This window comes from Salmo salar, chromosome 01 (genome assembly GCF_965601325.2).
Source record: "Salmo salar chromosome 01, fSalSal1, whole genome shotgun sequence".
In the NCBI taxonomy this organism is placed as follows: domain Eukaryota; kingdom Metazoa; phylum Chordata; class Actinopteri; order Salmoniformes; family Salmonidae; genus Salmo; species Salmo salar.
This window is the reverse complement of record NC_138291.1, coordinates 30,862,157-30,886,947: the sequence shown is the minus strand read 5'-3', so window position 1 is coordinate 30,886,947 and position 24,791 is coordinate 30,862,157. Positions and strand designations below refer to the sequence as shown.

The 24,791-nt window shown below is 46.3% G+C and overlaps 1 protein-coding gene across 1 annotated transcript; it reads right to left on the bottom strand.

Annotated features, from left to right (window-relative positions):
• Window positions 1-24,660, bottom strand: hif1ab (hypoxia inducible factor 1 subunit alpha b). Its single transcript, XM_014189961.3, has 14 exons — window positions 24,323-24,660; window positions 9,673-9,866; window positions 9,194-9,345; window positions 9,016-9,100; window positions 8,381-8,696; window positions 8,027-8,133; window positions 7,707-7,854; window positions 7,270-7,550; window positions 6,944-7,131; window positions 6,690-6,812; window positions 1,716-1,981; window positions 1,506-1,602; window positions 1,262-1,367; window positions 1-1,143 (listed from the first exon to the last, which is right to left on the bottom strand). The coding sequence occupies exons 1-14, from the start codon at window positions 24,352-24,354 to the stop codon at window positions 980-982; spliced, it is 2,259 nt and encodes a 752-aa protein (XP_014045436.2). The 5' UTR covers window positions 24,355-24,660; the 3' UTR covers window positions 1-979.
• Window positions 24,661-24,791: the final 131 nt, after the last annotated feature.

Sequence of the window (24,791 nt, the reverse complement as noted above, 5' to 3'; positions counted from 1 at the left end):
TCATTTTCTGGGAGTAATTTTATGTTAGACAGCAACAGGAAGCATGAAAGAAACCCAAAACTGCAGTATGTGGACCAATACCATAAAACAGAAAACAGGTATGCAAGAGTAACACTTGCTACTAATAAATGAGATAATTATACTGGTAAAATATGATCATATGATGGTGCTAAAGAAGTACATGTTACTTCAATCTAAATAAACCATTTGAGTCTGACAACTAAAAATGAATTGATTACATGATCAAACTGAGGGGCCAATCCTCCAATCTTAAAAACAAACCTTGGATTTATATCTAATTATACCGCTCACATGTATTCATTATTCATGACAAGGCGTTAAAGCAATCTCTGAACGTTCCCCTGGTCTATGCACAGTAACAAACACACACTTACAGTAGTAAAGTAATAAAGTGACAAGTACTGAATGACTACACATTTAATGCATTTGCCTAAAATACTGGTAACCAGTAATGGGGATATAACATTCAAAAATACCTTCTGGACCAAATAGTATTGTTATATACGACATAAGAATGCAGAGGAAAAAGTCAAATAAAAATGGTTGAAATCCCATTAAAACTACTTTTTAAAAGGCTTAATATAGATTGCTGGTAATCTTTTTTCTTTTTAAGAAAATATAAATTGTGCGACTGAAGCTTACAATACACTGCTGGCAGTAGCACCGCCGGTTTTGATGGAGACCTGATACAACAGAGCCATCCATGGAGGTGCCATACGTTTGCTGTCAGAGACTCCCGAGAAAGAAACAATTAGGTGCCTCTACCTGCAAACACTACAACATCCCCAACACCAACTCTAACGCTGCAGATATCACTTGGTGGATGCAGACAGCAGCCAAACTATAAGATCACTGATACAGAGAGAGACAAATAAAGGGGCAGCGGGTGGGGACAGAGTGAGTGAGGAGAAGTTGTAGTGTCTGGTCTGGTCCAGCAGGGGGCAGGCTAAGCGTTGACTCAGTTGACTTGGTCCAGGGCACTCAGCAGCTCCTCGCCCTGCAGCAGGAGCTGGCGACCCCCCACGGGGGCGTTGACCTCACAGTCATATCGGGTCAGCTGAGGAAGGGTGAAGGGTGAGCCGCTGCCCTCCGATGAGATGCCAAGCAGACGGCTTGCCAGGTCTAAGAGAAACAAGAGAATATATGAGTCATTAGTGTCATTGTTTCATGTAAACGATGTGTAAAACATGCAGAGGCATAATACCAGGCCTTGGCTGTTTTGTGTTCCAGGACAAACTACCTGTAGGCAGGAGCAGTATGGTCCTGTTGGAGGGAGCATCAGCATGGCCCAGCTCAGACACTTTGAGCTTTTTACCTGGACCAGGACGGTCCTGGAGCAATCCCCCCTGGGAAAAACAGATTCAAATTAGCACTCAATATGAGCCAAAATGTTTTTGAACACAATATCCCGACTAAAATGAAAAACATTTTACACATAATGAATTGATAAGAACTTTTAAAAAACTTTGATCCTACACACTTACTATTCCGACAGCCTGAGACAGAGACATCTTCCTCTTGCGCTGTGCATTCTGGGAGGCCAGTGACCTAAGGGAGATCTCCCCGTCCATCTGAGGCACCCTGGAGCACAAAAAGTCAGTCACACACCATGTCAGCACAGTGTTTTGTTTTGAGAGGCTCAGTTTGAGGGAGTGTGTCTGTTTGTTTGTGTGTGTGTGGGGGGGGGGGCTTACGTCTTGGTGAGTAAGGAAGCAGGGCAAGGGCTATCTGCTGGCTCCGGGGCTGGGGAAGCTGCCAGGCTGCCTGGAGCGTTGAAGGGGACGCCAGGGTAGCTGTGGACATCCTGGGTGAGGTGCACAGAAGAGCACAGAGAAGAGCTCTCTAGGGGTTGGGCTGGGCCACAAGACAGAGGCTCCTCTGGGGACAGGGTGCGCAGCTGGAAGTCATCATCCATGGGGATGTACGGAGCCAACATCTCCAGGTCCAGGTCCTCCATGGCCTACAGGTGAAAACAAGCACATATCAGATAAGCTCTTCCCTGAATCAAGTTATATATCTCTTCCTCATACCAGCTGATTTACATTTGCATTTTAGTCATTTAGCAGATGCTCTTATCCAGAGTGACTTACAGTTAGTGCATTCATCTTAAGATAACTAGGTGGGACCACATATCAGTCATAATAAGTAAGATGTTCCTCAATAAAGTAGCTATCAGCAAAGTCAGCACTAGTGGGGGGGAGGCCCAAGAGACCAGAGGTGGCAGAACAGAGTGCTAGAATACCAAACAGATACACAATTTGACTAAAACATTAGCATTTCAATACATTTGTATAGGATCATGTGTCTCTATTATGCGTGGGAATACTTGGGAACAGATTCCCAAAATGAAAAATCAATTGGAGCTGATTTCCAGATGTTTTTTTAAATATTTCATGTCCAACAATGAAAATTTGAAAAAATGAAATGTATTTCTTCTCAGAAAACTTCGGTCCACGGGCTGCCAGTCGGGGAACCGTGGTGTAGGGTTTCAGCATAGCCTGAAGGTATGGAGAGACAGTTCCTCTTGCTGCTCCGTAGGCAAGTACCATGATCTTGTAGTGGATGCGAGCTTCGACTGGAGGAGCATGGGAGAAGCTGGGAAGGTTAGGTACCAGCCGGGCTGCAGCCTTCTGGATAAGTTGCAGAGGTTTGACGGCACAAGCGGGGAGCCCAGCCAACAGCAAGATGCAGTTGTCCAGACTGGAGATGACAAGTAGCTGGATTTGGACATGCACCGCTTCCTGTGAGAGGTAGGGTCATACTCCACGGATGTTATAGAGCATGAACCTGCAGGAGGGAGTCACTTCTTTGATGTTTGCTGAAAACGACAGGGTGTTGTCCAGAGTCACGCCAACGTTCTTGCACTCTCAAAGGGGGACACCGTGGAGTTTTCAAACGCGATGACGAGGTCTTGGCCTCGCCATCGAGCAGCTCCGTCTTGTCGAGGTTGAGGTGGTAGGACCACATCCAAGCGGAGATATCTGCCAGACATGCAGAGATGTGTGTCGCCACCTGAGTGTCAGAAGGGGGGGAAAGAAAAAAGTAGTTGAACGTCATCCGAACGGCAACGATAGGAGAGACCATGTGAGGATATGACAGAGCAGAGTGACTTGGTGTATAGAGAGAAGAGGGCCAAGAACCAAGCCCTGGGGGACACCAGTAGTGAGAGTATGTGGTGCAGACACAGATCCTCTCCATGTCAGTGGTAGGAGCAGCCTGCCAGGTAGGATGCAATCCAAGAGTGTGCAGAGCCTGAAACGCCCAGCCCTGAGAGGGTGGAGAGGAGGATCTGATGGTTTACGGTGTAGAAGTCAGAGGATAGATTTAGGAGGATGAGAACAGAGAGAGTCAGCTTTGGCAGTAAGGAGAGACTGACACAGAAGAACAGTCTTGGTTAGGGTCAAGAAGATTTTTCTGAGAGAGATAGCGAGAGAGTTGGTCAGAGACACCACGCTCTAGTGTTACGGAAATAAAAGAAAGGGACACCAGTCCGTAGTTTGTCGTCAGAAGGGTTTAGTGTTGGTTTCTTGAGGAGGGAAGTGACTCTGGCCATTTTGAAGTTAGAGGGGACACAGCCAGTGGTCAGGGATGAGTTGATGAGTGAAGTGAGAAGTTCCCAGAGATGCTCTGGGGAAGGCAGGAGGGGCTGGGTCGAGCGGGCAGGTTGTCGGGCGGCTGGACCTCATTAGTCACATGACTTCATCATAGAGAGAGAGGAGAAAGGGGTCAAGGCGTACGGTAGTTCTGAGTGGGACCAGTGGACTCAATAGGCGGAGTGAATGAGGAGCAGATGTTGTCAACATTCTTTTCAAAGTGGTCTGCAGAGAAGGAGGGGGGGGTGGAGGATTAAGGACGGAGGAGAAGGGTTAGAGGCAGAAGCTTGAAATGTACAGACATAGAAAGTGGCTTTAGCAGCAGATACAGAGCAAGAGCAGGTAGAGAGTAGGGAGTGACAGGATGATAGGTTCTCCGGAAGTTTTGTTTTCCTGCCCGCAGCCCTGTTCTGTAAGCTCGCAAAGAGTCACTCAACCAGAGAGCAGGAGGGGAGGGCCGAGACGTACGGGAGGAAATGAGACTGCGGAAAGAGAGAAGAGTAGGGTAGAAGAGGCAGAATCAGGAGGGAGAATTATTTAGCAGAAGGAAATGATAGAAGAGGAGAGAGTAGTGGGAAAGAGAGCGAAGATTGAGTGGGTAGGGTTGGAGGAGAGGGAGACCATCTGGGTAGAGGCTGAGTGGGTAGGGTTGGAGGAGAGGGAGACCATCAGGGTAGAGGCTGAGTGGGTAGGGTTGGAGGAGAGGGAGACCATCTGGGTAGAGGCTGAGTGGGTAGGGTTGGAGGAGAGGGAGACCATCTGGGTAGAGGCTGAGTGGGTAGGGTTGGAGGAGAGGGAGACCATCAGGGTAGAGGCTGAGTGGGTAGGGTTGGAGGAGAGGGAGACCATCAGGGTAGAGGCTGAGTGGGTAGGGTTGGAGGAGAGGGAGACCATCTGGGTAGAGGCTGAGTGGGTAGGGTTGGAGGAGAGGGAGACCATCTGGGTAGAGGCTGAGTGGGTAGGGTTGGAGGAGAGGGAGACCATCTGGGTAGAGGCTGAGTGGGTAGGGTTGGAGGAGAGGGAGACCATCAGGGTAGAGGCTGAGTGGGTAGGGTTGGAGGAGAGGGAGACCATCTGGGTAGAGGCTGAGTGGGTAGGGTTGGAGGAGAGGGAGACCATCTGGGTAGAGGCTGAGTGGGTAGGGTTGGAGGAGAGGGAGACCATCTGGGTAGAGGCTGAGTGGGTAGGGTTGGAGGAGAGGGAGACCATCTGGGTAGAGGCTGAGTGGGTAGGGTTGGAGGAGAGGGAGACCATCAGGGTAGAGGCTGAGTGGGTAGGGTTGGAGGAGAGGGAGACCATCTGGGTAGAGGCTGAGTGGGTAGGGTTGGAGGAGAGGGAGACCATCTGGGTAGAGGCTGAGTGGGTAGGGTTGGAGGAGAGGGAGACCATCTGGGTAGAGGCTGAGTGGGTAGGGTTGGAGGAGAGGGAGACCATCAGGGTAGAGGCTGAGTGGGTAGGGTTGGAGGAGAGGGAGACCATCTGGGTAGAGGCTGAGTGGGTAGGGTTGGAGGAGAGGGAGACCATCTGGGTAGAGGCTGAGTGGGTAGGGTTGGAGGAGAGGGAGACCATCTGGGTAGAGGCTGAGTGGGTAGGGTTGGAGGAGAGGGAGACCATCAGGGTAGAGGCTGAGTGGGTAGGGTTGGAGGAGAGGGAGACCATCTGGGTAGAGGCTGAGTGGGTAGGGTTGGAGGAGAGGGAGACCATCTGGGTAGAGGCTGAGTGGGTAGGGTTGGAGGAGAGGGAGACAGACCTGGAGGGGGGTTGCAGTGTAATTAGTAGGTGAACAGCCTCTGGTTAAGATGAGGTCAAGCGTATTACCTTCCTTGTGAGTGGGAGGGGACTGGGAAAGGGTGAGGTCAAAAGAGGCAAGGTGGGGAGAGTTGGAAATAAATTAAGGCAGACGTCGAGAGGTTGAAGTCGGTAAGTACAAAGAGCGGTGAGCCATTGTCAGAAAATGTATTTATTAAGGTGTCGAGCTCATTGAGGACCTCTAAGAGCACCTGGTGGGCAATAGATGACTATGTTAAGCTTGAGTGGACAAGTGAGTGACAGCATGGAATTCAAATGAGATGGAAAAGGTGAGTAGAGAAATTTTGAAAATCTTCACTTTAGGAGAAATGAGTAGCCCTGTGCCACCACCGCGACGACCAGATGCTCTCGGACTAGGAGAAAAAACGTAGTCAGATGTAGAGCAGCTGGAGTAGCAGTGTTCTCAGGGGTGATCCATGGCTGTGTCAGGGCCAAAAAGTCAATGGACTGAAGGGCAGCATAAGCTGAGATGAACTCAGCGTTCTGGACCACAGATCGGCAGTTCCAAACGCTGCCAGAGACCAGGAATTCCACATGGGTTGTGCCCACAGAGACCAGGAATTCCACATGGGTTGTGCCCACAGAGACCAGGAATTCCACATGGGTTGTGCCCACAGAGACCAGGAATTCCACATGGGTTGTGCCCACAGAGACCAGGAATTCCACATGGGTTGTGCCCACAGAGACCAGGAATCCCACATGGGTTGTGCCCACAGAGTAAACTAAATTAAAAGAGTTGTAGCCAAGGGGTGGGGAGTGTCTGTAAAGCCTACAGGGAGTGGAGAGAACTGGTATAGAAAACACACACACAGTTGACAAAGCTACAAAAGAGCAAAATTAGATCTGAAAATAACAACGTAAGATACTCAAGTGAGTGGTGTGATTCTTCATTCGTGTCTACCATTGTACTGAGATGGTGGAGTACATTATGGTCCGTAAGTGACCATATGCATACGATTGACCAAAGAATTCAAACTCACATTCAAGAGTGAACAAGACATTAGGAACACCTTCCTAATACTGAGTTGAACCCCCCTCCCCTTTACAAGCTCAATTCATCAGGGCATGGACTCCACAAGGTGTCGAAAGCGTTCCACAGGGATGCTGGCCCATGTTGACTCCAATGCTGAGTGTGTAACCCAAACTTGTGAAATGTTTCTGATCATCACACATAGATATTGCAGCAAACTTACAAATAGTGAGGATTTTTGTTATATCAATACAGCTAGTCTACCCACAATGTCTCACTATAGATAGGTACCATACCTGTAAGGTGAAAGGAGTCTTTGGCTCTGTGTCGATGGCAAACAGTCTTTCCACCATGTCCAGTTTAAACTCAGCACTGATGTCAGACTCCATTGGGAAACAGAAGTCCAATGGGCTGTCAGGCTGCAGAGGACATTACATTGGTTAAAGACTAGTATTTGAGAACAGAAGTATTTTTCACATATAAACTTTCCATTGATTTCCTGATAGGCAGTTTTAAAAGGTGTCTGTCTGGACGTGACATCCCTGCTCACCTCAGTGAAGCTGTGGCTGCCTGGGGTGCTGGAGGAGTCTGGACCAGCCTTGGTGTCCACTGAGGTGCTGGGGACCAGGTGCTGATCACTGGGGGGCATCAGAGAGAGTGGCAGGGCCAGCTTGTCACTGGTGGAGGGCAGCATCACATCCTTGTAGAGAGGCACCTCCTTCTGCAGGATGTCAGAGTCTGCAGGGACAGGAAAGAGGGGGTCAGAGAGTCTGTGTTGGGACCAGTAAAGTGAGAGTCCTATCACTAATTATCCTGTTCATTTTTCCATTCAAAAGTAACCATCACACAGAGCTTCAGGCAGGGCAGGGTACTGACCGGGGCTGCTGAAGTCCAGGGAGATGATGGTGTCTCCAGCGGCCGGGGCCAGAAGGGCGAGGGCCTGTGGTTCCTCCTTCAGTCTGTCATACAGGCTGGACAGGGGCTGAGCCTCCACTGCCCGGGTGAACAGCTTGATCACATCCAGCTCTGTGCTCTTCTCCTCCTTCAGGAGCACAGGGGACACCTCTGCCTCAGAGCTCTCCTCCAGCTCCTTCTTCACAGGCCTCATATCCTCCGTCTGCTCCAGAGACAGCATCATCTTCTCCTCCTCAATGTCACTGTAGCAGGAGCGAGCCAAAAGCAGTTACATATCAATGCATTACTCCACCTTACAAAGTGAAAATCTGATTGGTTGAGTCAAAACCTAGTGGAGTCAGTCCCCCAGACAGTTTAACCCCCCCCCATCAAACACACTGTGGGGTCCATAACTATACCTGAGCACATAGTTGACACACACAACACACTGGGGCTGGGAGTTCTTGTTGTTGTAGATAACAGTGGCCTGAGTCTCCACCCACACAAAGCCTCCTCTCTTAGCCAGCATGCGGTACTGGCCTGTGCTCACCTGGCCCTTCGCAAACACTTGAGAGACGAAGAAAGAAGAGGGTGAGAAAAAAAACTACGAGAAAAGAGACAGCAAGTAGCTTGAACACTGTATTATGTACTGAAGCCTATTGCCAACATTGGACATTTCCAGCCTGTCTGCTTTCCGGGGGAATATCTTGCATGGTCATGTTTTGGTAGGGATGCTTACAGTTGTGATGGGTCTTCATGAGGTGGTCTGAGTCCATGGCGTAGTAGTACTCATACACAGAGCGATTTAGCAGGTCCTCTGGATCATAGCCCATCAGCTCAGTGATCCTTGACAACACAGAGATAGGGGACAGGTTAATCCTACTGTTTATTGGACACCAGGTGGCTCTACATTCAGGAGCTACCTATTGTTTTCCTCACATATTTGTGTGCAAATACAAGTCATCTTACTTTTCAGGGAAAACATTTTTACGCAACATATATTATTACTGCAATAGCCCTGATATGAAATAAAGATTTGTCTACTACATTATGCTGGTGCTGCAGTCAGTGGAGTGGTAGGTCTCAGTCTCACCTCTCGTCACAATAGGTGAACTTCATGTCCAGTGTGTGGCGGCTGAGGAAAGTCTTGGTGTCCAGCGGTGCCTCGATGTTGGACGGGTGGGGGATGGGGTCACAGACCAGCACCAGGTAGGGGACGCACGGCTCCTTGTGCCCACCGGGGCTCTGCTCAGCTGGGGCTTCATGGACCCGCACATGGCCTGAGCAGTGGAGAACCTTCCAGGTGGCTGATTTGACATTGACAGTGCGCCCACTGTTGGTGAGGGTACATTTCATCCTCAAGAAGAAGCTGCGTTCTGTGTTTGGTTCCTTGGACTTTTTAGAGGTCCCTGAACAGAGGAGAGAGAGAAGGAGAGACCGAGGTTTAGAAATAAAAAATTACATTTAGTGTTGATGTGATGTGCAAAAAGGAATGTAGCAGTTTACCAGTGAAGCAGAGTGAATGCCATGGGAAGACTGTAGCCCACTAATCACTGACCTCAGGGATGGTGGGGGAAATGATAACCGGTTCGGACTTGGTTTTGCTCTGAGCTGCTAAACGTCGGCGCTGCACTATTTGTTACTCTGAAATCCCAGAGTGCTGTGTTTAACACAGTTGTTTCAGTAGAAACCTTAGTGTGTGTGTGTTTTCATAGGGGCATGTCTCACCTGTTCTGTGTACCAGCATCTCCCTCAGCTCCTCATGGTCACAGGGGTGTGTGTACTCAAACACACTAAGTCCTGTCAGGTCAATCTGCACATAGACAGAGAGGAAGGACATTTAGAAACATACAACATATTCAAGCCAAGGGAAGAATGTCTCTGACTAATGGAGCAGAAAACCTACCTGTGCCAGACCCAAGCACTTGTTGACATTCTCAGAGAGATAGATCATGTCTCCATCCTCAGACAGCACCATGAGGAAGCCCTCTAGAGCCTTCAGATAAGAGCCATTCAGCTGGGAGTCCAGCTCACTCTCCTCCTGCTCCTCCTCATCGTCTAGAGAGAAGGAGGAGGTAGCAGAAGGGACCGCGTGGCGACCGGGACATGAAAAAAAAGCAGGATATATGATTACTAGCCAACGCACATGCTTGTGGGGCAGGGCACTAAGACATACACAGAAACAGAGTGCACAGAGGCAGGAGGACAAAAGGATCTATATCCTCCTGTCTGCAAGTTCATAGATCTCCCAGAGCTGCCCTGGCTAACAAAGGCTGCTCACCTCTTCACCACCTGTCTCTTTCTTACACCCACCCCTTAACCTCCAAGGTACTTTGGACACTACAAACCTATATATCCTCCCCCTCCTTCCCCCAGGGTACTGACCTGTGCTCAGCAGATTCCTCATGTGCAAGTAACTGATGGCCAGTCTCATGATGGAGGCCTTGTCCAGGTTGGAGGTGACACTGTGGGGCAGGGGCAGCTCCTGGGCCAGCTCGTAGAACACCTCCGACTCCTTCCCCCTCCTGCATCGCGCCGCATCCCGGGACTTCTCCTTCCTCCGGTCCGAGCTCACCCTGCTGTTGGAGACAGGACAATCAGGGTAAGTCAGAGTCTGGGTCCAGACCAAACACACACACACACACACACCACCAGGGCTTGCATTGTTGTTGTGTCTGCCTGCTCTACTCTGTGAGCTGCTCACTCAGCCACTGGCCAGACACAGTGGAGAAGGATGCAGGGTCAGCAACAAGCTCTCAGTCCAGCCATCTCACCATAGCAGGCTCATTTACATACGCTGGCTGAGTCTGACGCCTTATTGGCTGTGAACAAAAGGAAGTGCAGCAGTCACCCATGGAGTGATTGGCTAGGAGATGGGGCTTGGTTGTGTGTGATGTGCAGTACTCCCTCCACTCTGCCTGCTTGGTGCACCACCTATCATCCTAACATTTTCTGCCAACACTCCCATCTTCCACTACTGAGACAGCAAGGAGGGACAGACAGGGCTCTTTTGGGACACACACACTTAGAGCAAACTGGTGGGAGGAGCTATAGGAGGACAGGCTCATTGTAAGGGCTGGAATGGACTCAATGGAACTGTAACAAACACATGAAAACAAAAAAGAAAGTGTTTGACTCCATTCCATTAACACCATTACAATGAGCCCTACTCCTATAGCGCCTTTCACCAGTCTACTTTGATTTAAAAAAATATAAAAAAAACAGACTACTGGGCAGATTGCCTCCTAAAAGATGACACTGCATGCAACAACGACCATTGCAGGAACAAAGGAGCCTCTTCTGAAGCATGAAAAAAACCTAAGAATGCAGGCTAGGCCTCGGATTCTCTAAGATCGGTCCCTCAGAGGTCCGAATACAAAGATCAATTCTCTACAAAAATAGGCCAGTGTGGTTCTCCATTAAAGGAGAGAATGTTAGAACAGTTAGGCTAGTGTAATAGAGCTAAATTACAAGGCTAAATAAATATCCACTGGAGACAGGCTTCATACAGTGCATTCAAAAATATTCACACCCCGTACACATTTTATTACATTAGTCTTATTCTAAAATTAATTACAAATATTTAAAAAAAAATCTCAATCTACACACAATACCCCATAATGGAACGGTAACTGCACTGCCCACAACCGCAGGGCTCTCCAGAGGGTGGAGCGGTCTGCACAACGCATCACCGGGGGCAAACTACCTGCCCTCCAGGACACCTACACCACCCGATGTCACAGTAAGGCCAAAAAGATCATTAAGGACAACAACCACCCGAGCCACTGCCTGTTCACCCCGCTATCATCCAGAAGGCGAGGTCAGTACAGGTGCATCAAAGCGGGGACCGAGAGACTGAAAAACAGCTTCTATCTCAAGGCCATCAGACTGTTAAACAGCCACCACTAGCACATACAAGCTGCTGCCCACATAGACTTAAAATCATTGGCCACTTTAATAAATGGAACACTAGTCACTTGAATAACGCCACTAATAATGTTTACATGTTGCATTACTCAACTCATATGTATATACTGTATTATACACTGCTCAAAAAAATAAAGGGAACACTTAAACAACACAATGTAACTCCAAGTCAATCACACTACTGTGATATCAAACTGTCCACTTAGGAAGCAACACTGATTGACAATACATTTCACATGCTGTTGTGCAAATGGAATAGACAACAGGTGGAAATTATAGGCAATTAGCAAGACACCCCCAATAAAGGAGTGGGGACCACAGACCACTTCTCAGTTCCTATGCTTCCTGGCTGATGTTTTGGTCACTTTTGAATGCTGGCGGTGCTTTCACTCTAGTGGTAGCATGAGACGGAGTCTATAACCCACAAGTGGCTCAGGTAGTGCAGCTCATCCAGGATGGCACATCAATGCGAGCTGTGGCAAGAAGGTTTGCTGTGTCTGTCAGCGTAGTGTCCAGAGCATGGAGGCGCTACCAGAAGACAGGCCAGTACATCAGGAGACGTGGAGGAGGCCGTAGGAGGGCAACAACCCAGCAGCAGGACCGCTACCTCCGCCTTTGTGCAAGGAGGAGCAGGAGGAGCACTGCCAGAGCCCTGCAAAATGACCTCCAGCAGGCCACAAATGTGCATGCGTCTGCTCAAACGGTCAGAAACAGACTCCATGAGGGTGGTATGAGGGCCCGACGTCCACAGGTGGGGGTTGTGCTTACAGCCCAACACCGTGCAGGACGTTTGGCATTTGCCAGAGAACACCAAGATTGGCAAATTCGCCACTGGCGCCCTGTGCTCTTCACAGATGAAAGCAGGTTCACACTGAGCACGTGACAGATGTGACAGAGTCTGGAGACGCCGTGGAGAACGTTCTGCTGCCTGCAACATCCTCCAGCATGACCAGTTTGGCGTTGGGTCAGTCATGGTGTGGGGTGGCAATTCTTTGGGGGGCCGCACAGCCCTCCATGTGCTCGCCAGAGGTAACCTGACTGCCATTAGGTACCGAGATGAGATCCTCAGACCCCTTGTGAGACCATATGCTGGTGCGGTTGGCCCTGGGTTCCTCCTAATGCAAGACAATGCTAGACCTCATGTGGCTGGAGTGTGTCAGCAGTTCCTGGAAGAGGAAGGCATTGATGCTATGGACTGGCTGCCCGTTCCCCAGACCTGAATCTAATTGAGCACATCTGGGACTGTCCAGGAGTTGGCGGATGCTTTAGTCCAGGTCTGGGAGGAGATCCCTCAGGAGACCATCCGCCACCTCATCAGGAGCATGCCCATGCGTTGTAGGGAGGTCATACAGGCACGTGGAGGCCACACACACTACTGAGCCTCATTTTGACTTGTTTTAAGGACATTACATCAAAGTTGGATCAGCCTGTAGTGTGGTTTTCCACTTTAATTTTGAGTGTGACTCCAAATCCAGACCTCCATGGGTTGATAAATTGGATTACCATTGATTATTTTTGTGTGATTTTGTTGTCAGCACATTCAACTATGTAAAGAAAAAAGTATTTAATAAGATTATTTCTTTCATTCAGATCTAGGATGTGTTGTTTAAGTGTTCCCTTTATTTTTTTGAGCAGTGTATATTATTGCATCTTAGCCTATGCCGCTCTGACATTGCTCATCCATATATTTGTCTATATTCTTATTCCTTACTAAGACGTGTGTATTAGGTATTTGTTGTGGAATTGTTAGATATTACTGCACTGTCGTAACTAGAAGCACAAGCATTTCGATACACTCACAATAACATCTGCTAACCATGTGTATGTGACCAATAAAATGTGAATGACAAAGCAAAAACAGGTTAGGAAATTTTAGCAAATGTATTAAAAACAGAAATACTTTCACACAAGTATTCAGACCTTTTGATATGAGGCTCGAAATTGAGCTCAACTGCAGCATGTTTCCATTGATCATCCTTGAGATGTTTCTACAACTTGGAGTCCACCTGTGGTAAATTCAATTGATTGGACATCATTTGTAAAAAAGCACACGCCCATCTATATAAGGTTCCACAGTTGACAGTGTATGTCAGAGCAAAATCCAAGCCCTGACGTCGAAGGAATTGTCCGTAGAACTCCCGAGACAGGATTGTGTTGAAGCAGAGATATGGGAAAGGGTATCAAAAAATGTCTGCAACATTGAAGGTCCCCAAGAACACAGTAGCCTCTATCATTCTTAAATGGAAATAGTTTGGAAACACAAAGACTCTTTCTAAAGCTGGCTGCCCGGCCAAACTGAGCAATCAGGGGAGTAGGGCCATAGTCAGGGAGGTGACCAAGAACCTGATGGTTACTCTGGAGCTCTGTCAGTTCCTCTGTGGAGATGGAAGAACCTTCCAGAAGGACAACCATCTCTGCAGCACTCCACCAATCAGGCAGTAATGGTAGAGTGGCCAGACTGAAGCCACTTCTCAGTAAAAGGAATGACAGCCCGCTTGGTGTGTGCCAAAAGGCACTTAAAGGACTCTGACCATGAGAAACAAGATTCTCTGGTCTGATGAAGCCAAGATTGAACTCTTGGCCAGAAAGCCAAGCGTCACATCTGGAGGAAACCTGGCACCATCCCTACAGTGAAGCGTGGTGGAGGCAGCATCATGCTGTGGGGGTATTTTTCAGCGGCAGGGACTGGGAGAATAGACAGGATCGCGGGAGAGATGAACAGATTCTTGATGAAAACCTGCTCCAGAACGCTTGGAGAAACCTGAAAATAGCTGTGCAGTGACACTCCCCATCCAACTTGACATCTGCAGAGACGAATGGGACAAACTCCCCAAATACAGGTGCGCCAAGCTCGTAGAGTCAATCCCAAGAAGACGAGGCTGTAATCACTGCCAAAGGTGCTTCAACTGAGTAAAGGGTCTGAATACATATGTAAAATGTGAGTTATTTAATACATTTGCAAAAAAGTATAAAAACCTGCTTTTGCTTTGTCATTATGGGGTTGTGTGTGTAGAGTGATGAGGGGGAAAAAACAATTTAATTTTAGAATAAGGCTGTAACTTAACAAAATGTGGAAAAAGTCAAGGGTCTGAATACTTTCTGAACGCACTGTACTTTAGAAAACAACACCAAGGTAATTGAAAGGAGGCTTTATCGACGTTGAAAAAAGGCCTGCTGAAAACAAAGACAATAAAACACCTTTCAATCCCCTTCAGAGTTGACATTTTTATCTCCCAAATGTGATCACGTGCTTTGCTTATGTGCTAAACTATGATGTATTCACATAAGCGCAGCAATGCGCACAGGGCAGTAGGCTACACATGAATGTTTTTCTATAATGCAATTAGTAGGAAAACACTTGTTAAAAGAGCACTGCACATGCGAGCAGTTTCACAGGGCAGATGAAAATATCTGGTCGAAATGTAGAAATAGGGGAGATCTAATATGCAACAACTAGCATGGGTTACTAATATGACTACGGTTGTGCCATTTGCCTACTTATTGGAAAATAAAAGTTAGTTGAGAAAATAATTGCCTCCATGGATATGGTCTGATTTTGGCTAGGCTACTTTGAAGCAAGGTAAGATATGCCTCATAATATGTAACAAAACATTCAGGTTTCAATCAATTAAGTATATGCCTTCAGCTCATTGCAAAGTGGTGTGACGTGCTGATGAAGCATGCCTTCCACTTCCTATGCATGGGCTGTTGAGATGCTATGGCAGCAGCTCTCCCACTCCCTGACGGAGTTTCCACTCAAAGGCTCTGTGTCGTTATGTTGCACGATGTGATAAATAAGATAAAGAATATACTGTATACACGAACCAATTTAATTCCACTAAGTTACGCAAATTAATCTATAGGCCGATAAGCATGACCAGTCAAATGTATTTCCCCCAAGACTGATATGTCCATCAATGAATAGGCTGAAAAGCATTATTTCACAATGCCATTTTTTCCTTCTCCCGGACAATTGGCAGGCGCCAATTTAATATAAATAAAAATAAATAAATCGGACAAAAGCTGGCTATTACTGGCTAAAGGAAACCCTGGATGAGACTAACCCATGCATTCCCTCAGCCTGAAGTCAAACAGACAAGCTGGCAGTCAGTCAGTCTGTGCCTCAAGCTGACTGTGCAGGTCAGGAGCTCAGTCAGTGGGGGCCAAATATTTATACCAGGGATAAAATCAACTAGATTCAGCCGCTGGCTGATTTTTGTTGTTGAGCGGATGGCCGGAACATAATTACAAATAATTAGTGGACTGCACATTGACCACAAGATGCTCAAACAGTTATGTTTGACTAAAACAATTTCAAAGCTTGCCTACATTTGTATACGACCAAGTGTCCCTCGTGTAAGAATACTTGGGAACATATTTCATAAATTAAAATGATTTGGTGCTGATTTCCTGGTGTTTTTACATTTCCAACAATACAAATGTATATTATTTTTTATCTCATAAAGCTTAGGGGGACAAATAAAACCACCCACGGGCCAAATTCGTCTCGCAGTCCGCCAGTTGGGGAACCCGGATTTACACTATCCTACGTCAGCTCTGCCAGACTACATCAGGACCTGACTGTCTGCCTCTCTGGGGTCTGAGTTTGAAAGCTGATCTTCTGTGTTACGCAACCAGTTCTGCATAGCATAAACACACTTCTCACCCTCCAGGCCCCTGTTAAAGAGTCCTGGCCACAGCCCAGAGCAATATCTTCCAACTAACCAACTAACCACTGCTGCTAAGAGGCAGATCAAAATAAAAAACATCTGAGTATCTAGGTCTTCACCTGTGGAAATCAGCCACATGAAAATCTAACCTAGCATTTAGAAAAATATCTCTGTGCTTAGTATTTGTAAGGATTCTATTCAGATTTGACTGACAACTATGGCTTATGCAGAGAGACAGGAATTCTCTGGACTACTATTTGAAAAGGGGCTGGTTTAGGTTGGAGGTCAAATTCTACAAAGTGAACTCTGTGCAGTACAAACAAAGGCAAGTACAGCATACAGGAATCTCCTGCTGCAGTTTTAATTGTGCATTGCCCCATCCACAGTACAGATGGGAGGCTGTTTTTTCCTTTCTCTAAAAGCAGGGAAAGCAGAAGGCACTGCATTGATCCTCATCCTTCATCAGAATCACAAGTATGGGGTGAAAACAAAGGCTAAGAGAGGCCACCATTACAAAACATCTCTACGCACATGCATGCCTAACAGTGTCCTGCATGCCATTTTGGCTCGCAGATACAGCACAGGCCTAACCAGCACATCTGTTGTATAATGTTAGTCTTAATTGCCCTGTTTTATAATAAAAACAAATATATTATGTAAGACTTGAGGATAAAGCTCAGTCATGCAAACAGGTGGACATGGGTCAAAAGACAAGTCTCACATTCAGTGCTGTACAAAGGCATTATCAATTTTATTGTAACCCAATTCTGACTGAATTAATAAAATTAACTGACCTGCTTTTACTTGGAACTGTTTGGGGTGATCTGTCACTAGTGTCCAGTGTGAAGGAAAACATAGCCTCGTCTGTTGTGTTACGTAACCTCTTTCAGGCTGTAAAGTGCCCCAGTGGACAGTAGAGCACTGTGCAAAACAAACGGTTTAAAAGCTGTTCTAACCTCTTTTCAACTGACCAGTGATAAATTACTAATTTCTGATTTGTCCAAATTGTATTACAGCCTGCATGTATCTCAGACACAATCGCTCCAGGCTATGGGTCGATGCTCTTGTATAAAATGAAGCTCATGATAGGTCCATCCTGTAGCTACAGGTTTAGTACAGAACAGGAAGTAGGTTAGCCCTATGATAAATATATTTAAGACCACAGATCATGAAATACCCATAGGCCTACTTGCATATATATATATAATTAAATTGACGGTTTGTTCAGCTTAATGGCCTTTCCCTTCATTTGGCCAATGTACACAGAAAGTGCCAATTAAATTCACCCAGTGAATTGTCACACACACTTCGTGCCAGGAACTCCCATTGACGTCAGGCTCTCGGTGATTAAGAAATGAGATCCCAACAACCTGTGTAGACTGCCACACACAAAATCAGTGTACTATAACATTAAAATACCCTTGCTACTTTTTGCAATGGTTTTGCTTTCCGTTTATATAAAACCTGTGGGAAAAGCAGTGTTGTGAAAGTAGAGCGCAAAATAGGATGTTCCTGAATTCATTTTAGCAGCTCTAAGTAAAATAAGAACTAAATGGTAAATAAAAAGATAAGTTTAGCCCCCTGTACGAGTCAAACCTCACAACATACATTCCCTACATTTCGAAATTCTGCCCACCTACACCCAGAGAATGTTTTACTCAACACTAATAAAACCATTTTCCAGCCTACCTCAGTTTACTCTAAGTTGACCAATGGCAACTAACCCACTGAAATTGTAGATGGGCCAAAGAAAAGCTTTGAATTTGGAATATTTTAAAGAAAAATCACTAAACAGCAGTATCTTCCAATACATGAACCTCTTTACAATGACAAATTGTTCATATTATTTCAAACAAGATAACAGAGTTGACATATCAAATCAAATGTTATTAGTCACATGCTTACTTACGAGCCCCTAACCAACAATGCAGTTAAAAAAAAAATATGAGTAAGATTAAGAAATAAAAGTCACAAGTAATTAAAGAGCAGCAGTAAAATAACAATAGCGAGACTATACATGGGGGGAGGGGGGGTACCGGTACAGAGTCAATGTGCGGGGCACCGGTTAGTTGAGGTAATATGTACATGTAGGTAGAGTTATTAAAGTGACTATGGATAGATGATAGAGTAGCAGCAGGGTAAAAGAAGGGCAATGCAAATAGTCTGGGTAGCCATTTGATTGGATGTTCAGGAGTCTTATGGCTTGGGGGTAGAAGCTGTTTAGAAGACTCTTGGACCTAAAGACTTGGCGCTCTGGTACCGCATACCATGCAGTAGCAGAGAGAACAGTCTATGACTAGGGTGGCTGGAGTCTGACAATGTTTAGGGTTTTCCTCCGACACCGCCTGGTATAGAGGTCCTGGATGGCAGGAAGCTTGGCCCCAGTGATGTACTGGTCCGTTCACACTACCCTTTGTAGTGCCTTGCGGTCGGAGGCCGAGCAGTTGCCATACCAGGCAGTGATGCAACCAGTCAGAATGCTCTCGCTGGTGCAGCTGTAGAACCTTTTGAGGATCTGAGGACGCATGACAAATCTTTTCAGTCTCCTGAGGGGGAAAAAGTTTTGTTGTGCCCTCTTCACGACTGTCTTGGTGTGTTGGACCACGTTAGTTTGTTGGTGAATTGGACACAAGCTCTCAACATACTCCACTACAGCCCCATCCATGAGAATGGGGGCGTGCTCCATCCTCCTTTTCCTGTAGTCCACAATCATCTCCTTGGTCTTGATCATGTTGAGGGAGAGGTTGATGTCCTTGCACCACATGGTCAGGTCTCTGACCTCCTCCCTATAGGCTGTCTCGTCGTTGTCGGTGACCAGGCCTACCACTGTTGTGTCATCGGCAAATTTAATGATGGTGTTGGAGTCATGCCTGGCCGTGCAGTCATGAGTGAACAGGGAGTACAGGAGAGGACTGAGCACGCACCCAAGGGGCCCACGTGTTGAGGATCAGCGTCGCTGATGTGTTGTTACCTACCCTCACCACCGGGGGCAGCCCATCAGGAAGTCTAGGATCCAGTTGCAGAGGGAGCTGTTTAGTTCCAGGGTCCTTAGCTTAGTGATGAGCTTTGAGGGCACTATGGTGTTGAACGCTGAGCTGTAGTCAATAAATAGCATTCTCACGTAGGTGATCCTTTTGTCCAAGTGGGAAAGGGCAGTGTGGAGTGCAATAGAGATTGCATCATCTGTGGATCTGTTGGGGCAGTTGGCAAATTGGAGTGGGTCTAGGGTTTCTGGGATGATGGTGTTGATGTGAGCCATGACCAGCCTTTCAAAGCACTTCATGGCTACAGACAGGGAGAGGTTGAAAATGTCAGTGAAGACACTATCCAGTTAGTCAGCGCATGCTCGCAGTACACGTCCTGGTAATGTGTCTGGCCCACCTTGTGAATGTTGACCTGTTTAAAGGTCTTACATTGGCTGCAGAGAGCGTGATCAGTCTTCCGGAACAGCTGGTGCCCTTATGCATGTTTCAGTGTTATTTGCCTCAAGCGAGCATAAAGGTTATTTAGCTCGTCTGGTAGGCTCCTGTCACTGGGCAGCTCTCGGCTGTGCTTCCTTTTGTAGTCTGTAAGGGTTGGCAAGCCCTGCCACATCCGACGAGCATCAGAGCTGGTGTAGTACGATTCGATATTAGTCCTGTATTGACACTTTGCCTGTTTGATGGTTCGTTGGAGGGCATAGCGGGATTTCTTATAAGCTTCCGGGTTAGAGTCCCACCCCTTGACAGCAGCAGCTCTACCCTTTAGCTCAGTGCAGATGCTGCCTGTAATCCATGGCTTCTGGTATGTACGTACAGTCACTGTGGGGACGACGTCCTCGATGCACTTATTGATAAAGTCAGTGACTGATGTGGTATACTCCTCAATGCCATCGGAGGAATCACGGAACATATTCCAGTCTGTGCTAGCAAAACAGTCCTGTAGCTCACTTAGCATGTGCTTCATCTGACCACTTTTTATTGATCGAGTCACTTGTGCTTCCTGCTTTAATTGTTTGCCGGAATCAGGAGGATAGAATTATGGTCAGATTTGCCAAAATGGAGGGCGAGCTTCGTATGAGTCTCTGTGTGTGGAGTATAGGTGGTCCAGAGTTATTTTTCCTCTGGTTGCACATTTAACGGGCTGAGAGAAATTTGGTAAAACTAATTTAGGTTTCCCTGCATTAAAGTCCCCGGCTACTAGGAGCTCCGCTTCTGGCTGAGCATTTTGTTGTTTGCTTATGGCGGAATACAGCTCATTCAATGCTGTCTTAGTGCCAGCCTCTGACTGTGGTGGTATGTTAACAGCTACGAAGAATACAGATGAAAACTTTCTCGGTAGGTAGTGTGGTCTACAGCTTATCATGAGATGCTCTACCTCAGGCGAGCAATAGCTCGAGACTTCCTTAGATGTCGTGCACCAGCTGTTATTTACAAAAATATATAGTCTGACGCCCCATGTCTTACCAGACACCGCTGGTCGATCCTGCCGGTATATCGCATAACCAGCCAGCTGTATGTTGATCTTGCTGTCGTTCAGCCACGACTCCGTGAAGCATAAGATGTTACAGTTTTTAATGACCCGTTGGTAGTTTAATCTTCCACGTAACTTGTAGATTTTATTCTCCAAGGATTGCACGTTTGCTAGCAGAATGGAGGGAAGTGGGTGTTTATTAGATCGCCTACTAATTCTCAGAAGACAGCCCGCCCTCTGGCCCCTTGCTCTGCCTTCTCTTCACGCAAATGACGGGGATATGAGCCTGTTCCCGGGAGAGCAGTATACGATTCACGTCGGGCTCGTCAGACTTGTTAACCTGTTAGGGCTAGGGGGCAGTATTTACACCGCCGGATAAAAAACGTACCCGATTTAATCTGGTTACCATTCCTACCCAGTAACTAGAATATGCATATACTTATTACATATGGATAGAAAACACCCTAAAGTTTCTAAAACTGTTTGAATGGTGTCTGTGGTATAACAGAACTCATTTGGCAGGCAAAAACCTGACAAGGTTTCAGGCAGGAAGTGGCCTGTCTGACAAGGTGTCGTTCTTCTTGTCTCTGTTTATTGAAGACTGAGGATCTTAGCTGTCCCGTGACACTTCCTACAGCTGCCATAGGGTCTCAGAAGGCGGCAAAAAGCGGAATCGTGGCTTTGCAGGCTCTGGCTGAAAAAAAGTTGCGCGTTTGGGTAGTGGCTGGTTACAGTACTGTGAGACTCAGGCTCGTGCCCGCGTCGACCGAAAGGTTTGTTTTCATTCCTCTGTTTAGCTAAATGGACATTCCCGCTTTTTTACGAGAAAAATGGCATAAAAATGGATTTTAAACAGCGGTTGACATGCTTCGAAGTACGGTAATGGAATATTTAGATTTTTTTTGTCACGAATTGCACCATGCGCACGACCCTGATTTACCATTTCAGATAGTGTCTGGGACGCACGAACAAAACGCCGCTATTCGGATATAACGATGGATTATTTTGGACCAAACCAACATTTGTTATTGAAGTAGCAGTCCTGGGAGTGCATTCTGACGAAGACAACAAAACGTAATCAAACTTTTATAATAGTAAAGCTGATATTGGTGAGTGCTAAACTTGCCGGGTGTCTAAATAGCTAGCCCGTGATGCCTGGGCTATGTACTTAGAATATTGCAAAATGTGCTTTCACCAAAAAGCTATTTTAAAATCGGACACATCGAGTGCATAGAGGAGGTCTGTATCTATAATTCTTAAAATAATTGTTATGCTTTTTGTGAACGTTTATCGTGAGTAATTTAGTAAAATGTTAGCGAATTCCCCGGAAGTTTGCGGGGGGTATGCTAGTTCTGAACGTCACATGCTAATGTAAAAAGCTGGTTTTTGATATAAATATGAACTTGATTGAACAAAACATGCATGTATTGTATAACATAATGTCCTAGGGTTGTCATCTGATGAAGATCATCAAAGGTTAGTGCTGCATTTAGCTGTCTTCTGGGTATTTGTGACATTATATGCTAGCTTGAAAAATGGGTGTCTGATTATTTCTGGCTTGGTACTCTGCTGACATAATCTAATGTTTTGCTTTCGTTGTAAAGCCTTTTTGAAATCGGACAGTATGGTTAGATTAACGAGAGTCTTGTCTTTAAATAGCTGTAAAATAGTCATATGTTTGAGAAATTGAAGTAATAGGATTTTTAAGGTTTTGAAAATCGCGCCACAGGCTTCAAGTGGCTGTTACGTAGGTGGGACGAATTCGTCCCGCCTAGCCCATAGAGGAAGGAAAAAAAAGATTCTGACAGTCCGTGGTGAGTAATAGCAGTTCTGACGCCCAGAAGATATTTTCAGTCATAAGAGATGGTAGCAGCAACACTATGTACAAAATACGTTTTTAAAAAAAAGTTACAAACACAAAGAAACGAAAAAAAAAAAAAAATTGGTTAGGAATACGTAAACGTCAGCCTTGTTCTCAGGCGCCATCTTGTCATTGTAGGACTTCTCAAAACTAAATGTAGGACTACACCAAATTACACTAAACAAAAATAAACGCAACGTGTAATACGTTGGTCCCATGTTTCATGAGCTGAAATAAACCCCAGAAATGTTCCATACTCACAAAAAGCTTATTCCTCTCAACTGTTGTGCACAAATTTGTTTACATCCCTATTGATGAGCGTTCCTCCTTTGCAAATATAATTCATCCACCTGACAGGTGTGGCATATCAACATTCCTGTGTATACCTTGGTCGAACATGTCACATTTGCCTTTTCAGGACCAAGAAGGTCAAGGTAGCCAACAGGGTAAGGGCTCGATTCAATCCGTATCGCTGAAGTTCAGCACTATAGTGTGACAGAAATTTAAAGGCAATGTTCCCGCGTTCAGAGACTGCATTCACTGTAAACGCTGCATACACTACATGGCCAAAAGTACTCACATCCCATTCCAAAATCATGGAGTTGGTCCCTCCCTTTGCTGCTACAACAGCCTCCACTTTTCTTGGAAGGCTTTACACTAGATGTTGTTACATTGCTGCAGGGACTTGCTTCCATTCAGCCACAAGAGCATTAGTGAGGTCGGGCACTGATGTTGGGCAATAAGGCCTGGCTCGCAGTCTGCGTTCCAATTCATCCCAAACGTGTTCGATGGCGTTGAGGTCAGGGCTCTGTGCAGGCCAGTCTAGTTCTTCCACACCGATCTCGACAAACCATTTCTGTATGGACCTCGCTTTGTGCATGGGGGCATTGTCATGCTGAAACAGGAAAGGGCCTTCCCTAAACTGTTGTCACGAAGTTGGAAGCACAGAATCGTCTAGAATGTTATTGTATGCTGTAGCGTTACGTTTTCCCTTCACTGGAACTAAGGGGCCTAGCCCGAACCACGAAAAACAGCCCCAGACCATTGTTCCTCCATCAAATTTTACAGTTGGCACTAAGCATTGTGGCAGGTAGCATTCTCCTGGCATCCGCCAAACCCAGATTGGTCCGTCGGACTGCCCGATGGCGAAGCGTGATTCATCACTCCATAGAACGCGTTTCCACAACTCCAGAGTACACCACTCCAGCAGACGATTAGCATTGCGAATGGTGATCTTAGGCTTGTGTGCGGCTGCTCGGCCATGGAAACCCATTTCATGAAGCTCCCGACAAACCGTTATTGTGCTGACGTTGCCTCCAGAGGCAGTTTGGAACTCGGTAGTGAGTGTTGCAACCGAGGACAGAATTTTTATGCGCTCTGCGGTCCCATTTTGTGAGCTTGTGTAGCCTACGACCTTGCAGCTGAGCCGTTGTTGCTCCTAGACGTTTCCACTTCACAATAAAAGCACTAACTGTTTAACAGGGCAGCTCTAGCAGGGCAGAAATTTGATGAACTGACTTGTGGAAAGGTGGATTACTATGATAGTATGCCACGTTGAAATACTTCTGTATGGGCCATTCTACTGACAGTGTTTGTCTATGGAGATTGCATGGCGGTGTGCTCGATTTTATACACCTTTCAGCAATGGTTGTGCCTGAAATAGCCTAATCTATTAATTTGAAGAAGTGTCCACATATACTACATGGACAAAAATATGTCAGCTCAAACAAAAATGACCTTGATGTTTTAATCGCGCCATAACGCTGAACTTCAGCGATACAGATTGAATCACATACCCATATCTTGCGGCTATACACGTTCGCTTATTAAAACGTCATGAAGCTTAGTTAGCTATCAGACAGCTAACAAGCTACCTGGTATTTACTAGCTAACTAACGTTAAGTGTGTGTATATACACACATTTTTTTTTAAAGTATAGTTGTCTCTATCTAGCTAGTTGGCTAGGCTAGCTTTAGTTTATTATCTATATAGTTAGCTACTGTAGTAACGTTAGCTACGCAAACGCATCAAAATCTAACGTTAAAAAAAATCTAAACAGAAGCTAGCCATCTATTTATTTAGGTTAAAAAACATTGGCTAGCTAGTAAACTAGACGTTAACGTACCTTTTCTTTTCGGGGACAACTCCTGTGTCCATTTCAGGACGTGGACAACTGACTTTCTGAGCACAAACTCGAACAATCAGTAGCTACTGTACTGTGACGTTAGCTATCCAACTGTTTTGTCGGGCCCGTACGGAAATGAGCGAAAAAAATCCACGTAGCTATTAAAACAATTAAATCCGTAAATTGTGTTTTCCTTAAGTGTTGTTGATCAATGCAGTTCGGAGAGGTCAAGCCTCCATCGCGGAAAGTCAAAACATGAGTGCAGAAGAATGTGTTTTAATTCCTTCGAAATGGCATGAGGTGCCACGCTGGAGAGGTTGCTTGGAACAATGTTGTAGCTAGTTAGCGTAGCAGCTAGCTGATCAGCTGCTTATCCCCTCCCACTTCTTCGTTGCCTTTTCGGGAGCGCGCGCTATCGCCACCTGCCCCTGCTATCTGGGATCCTTGGGACGTCCCGATCAAATTGAAG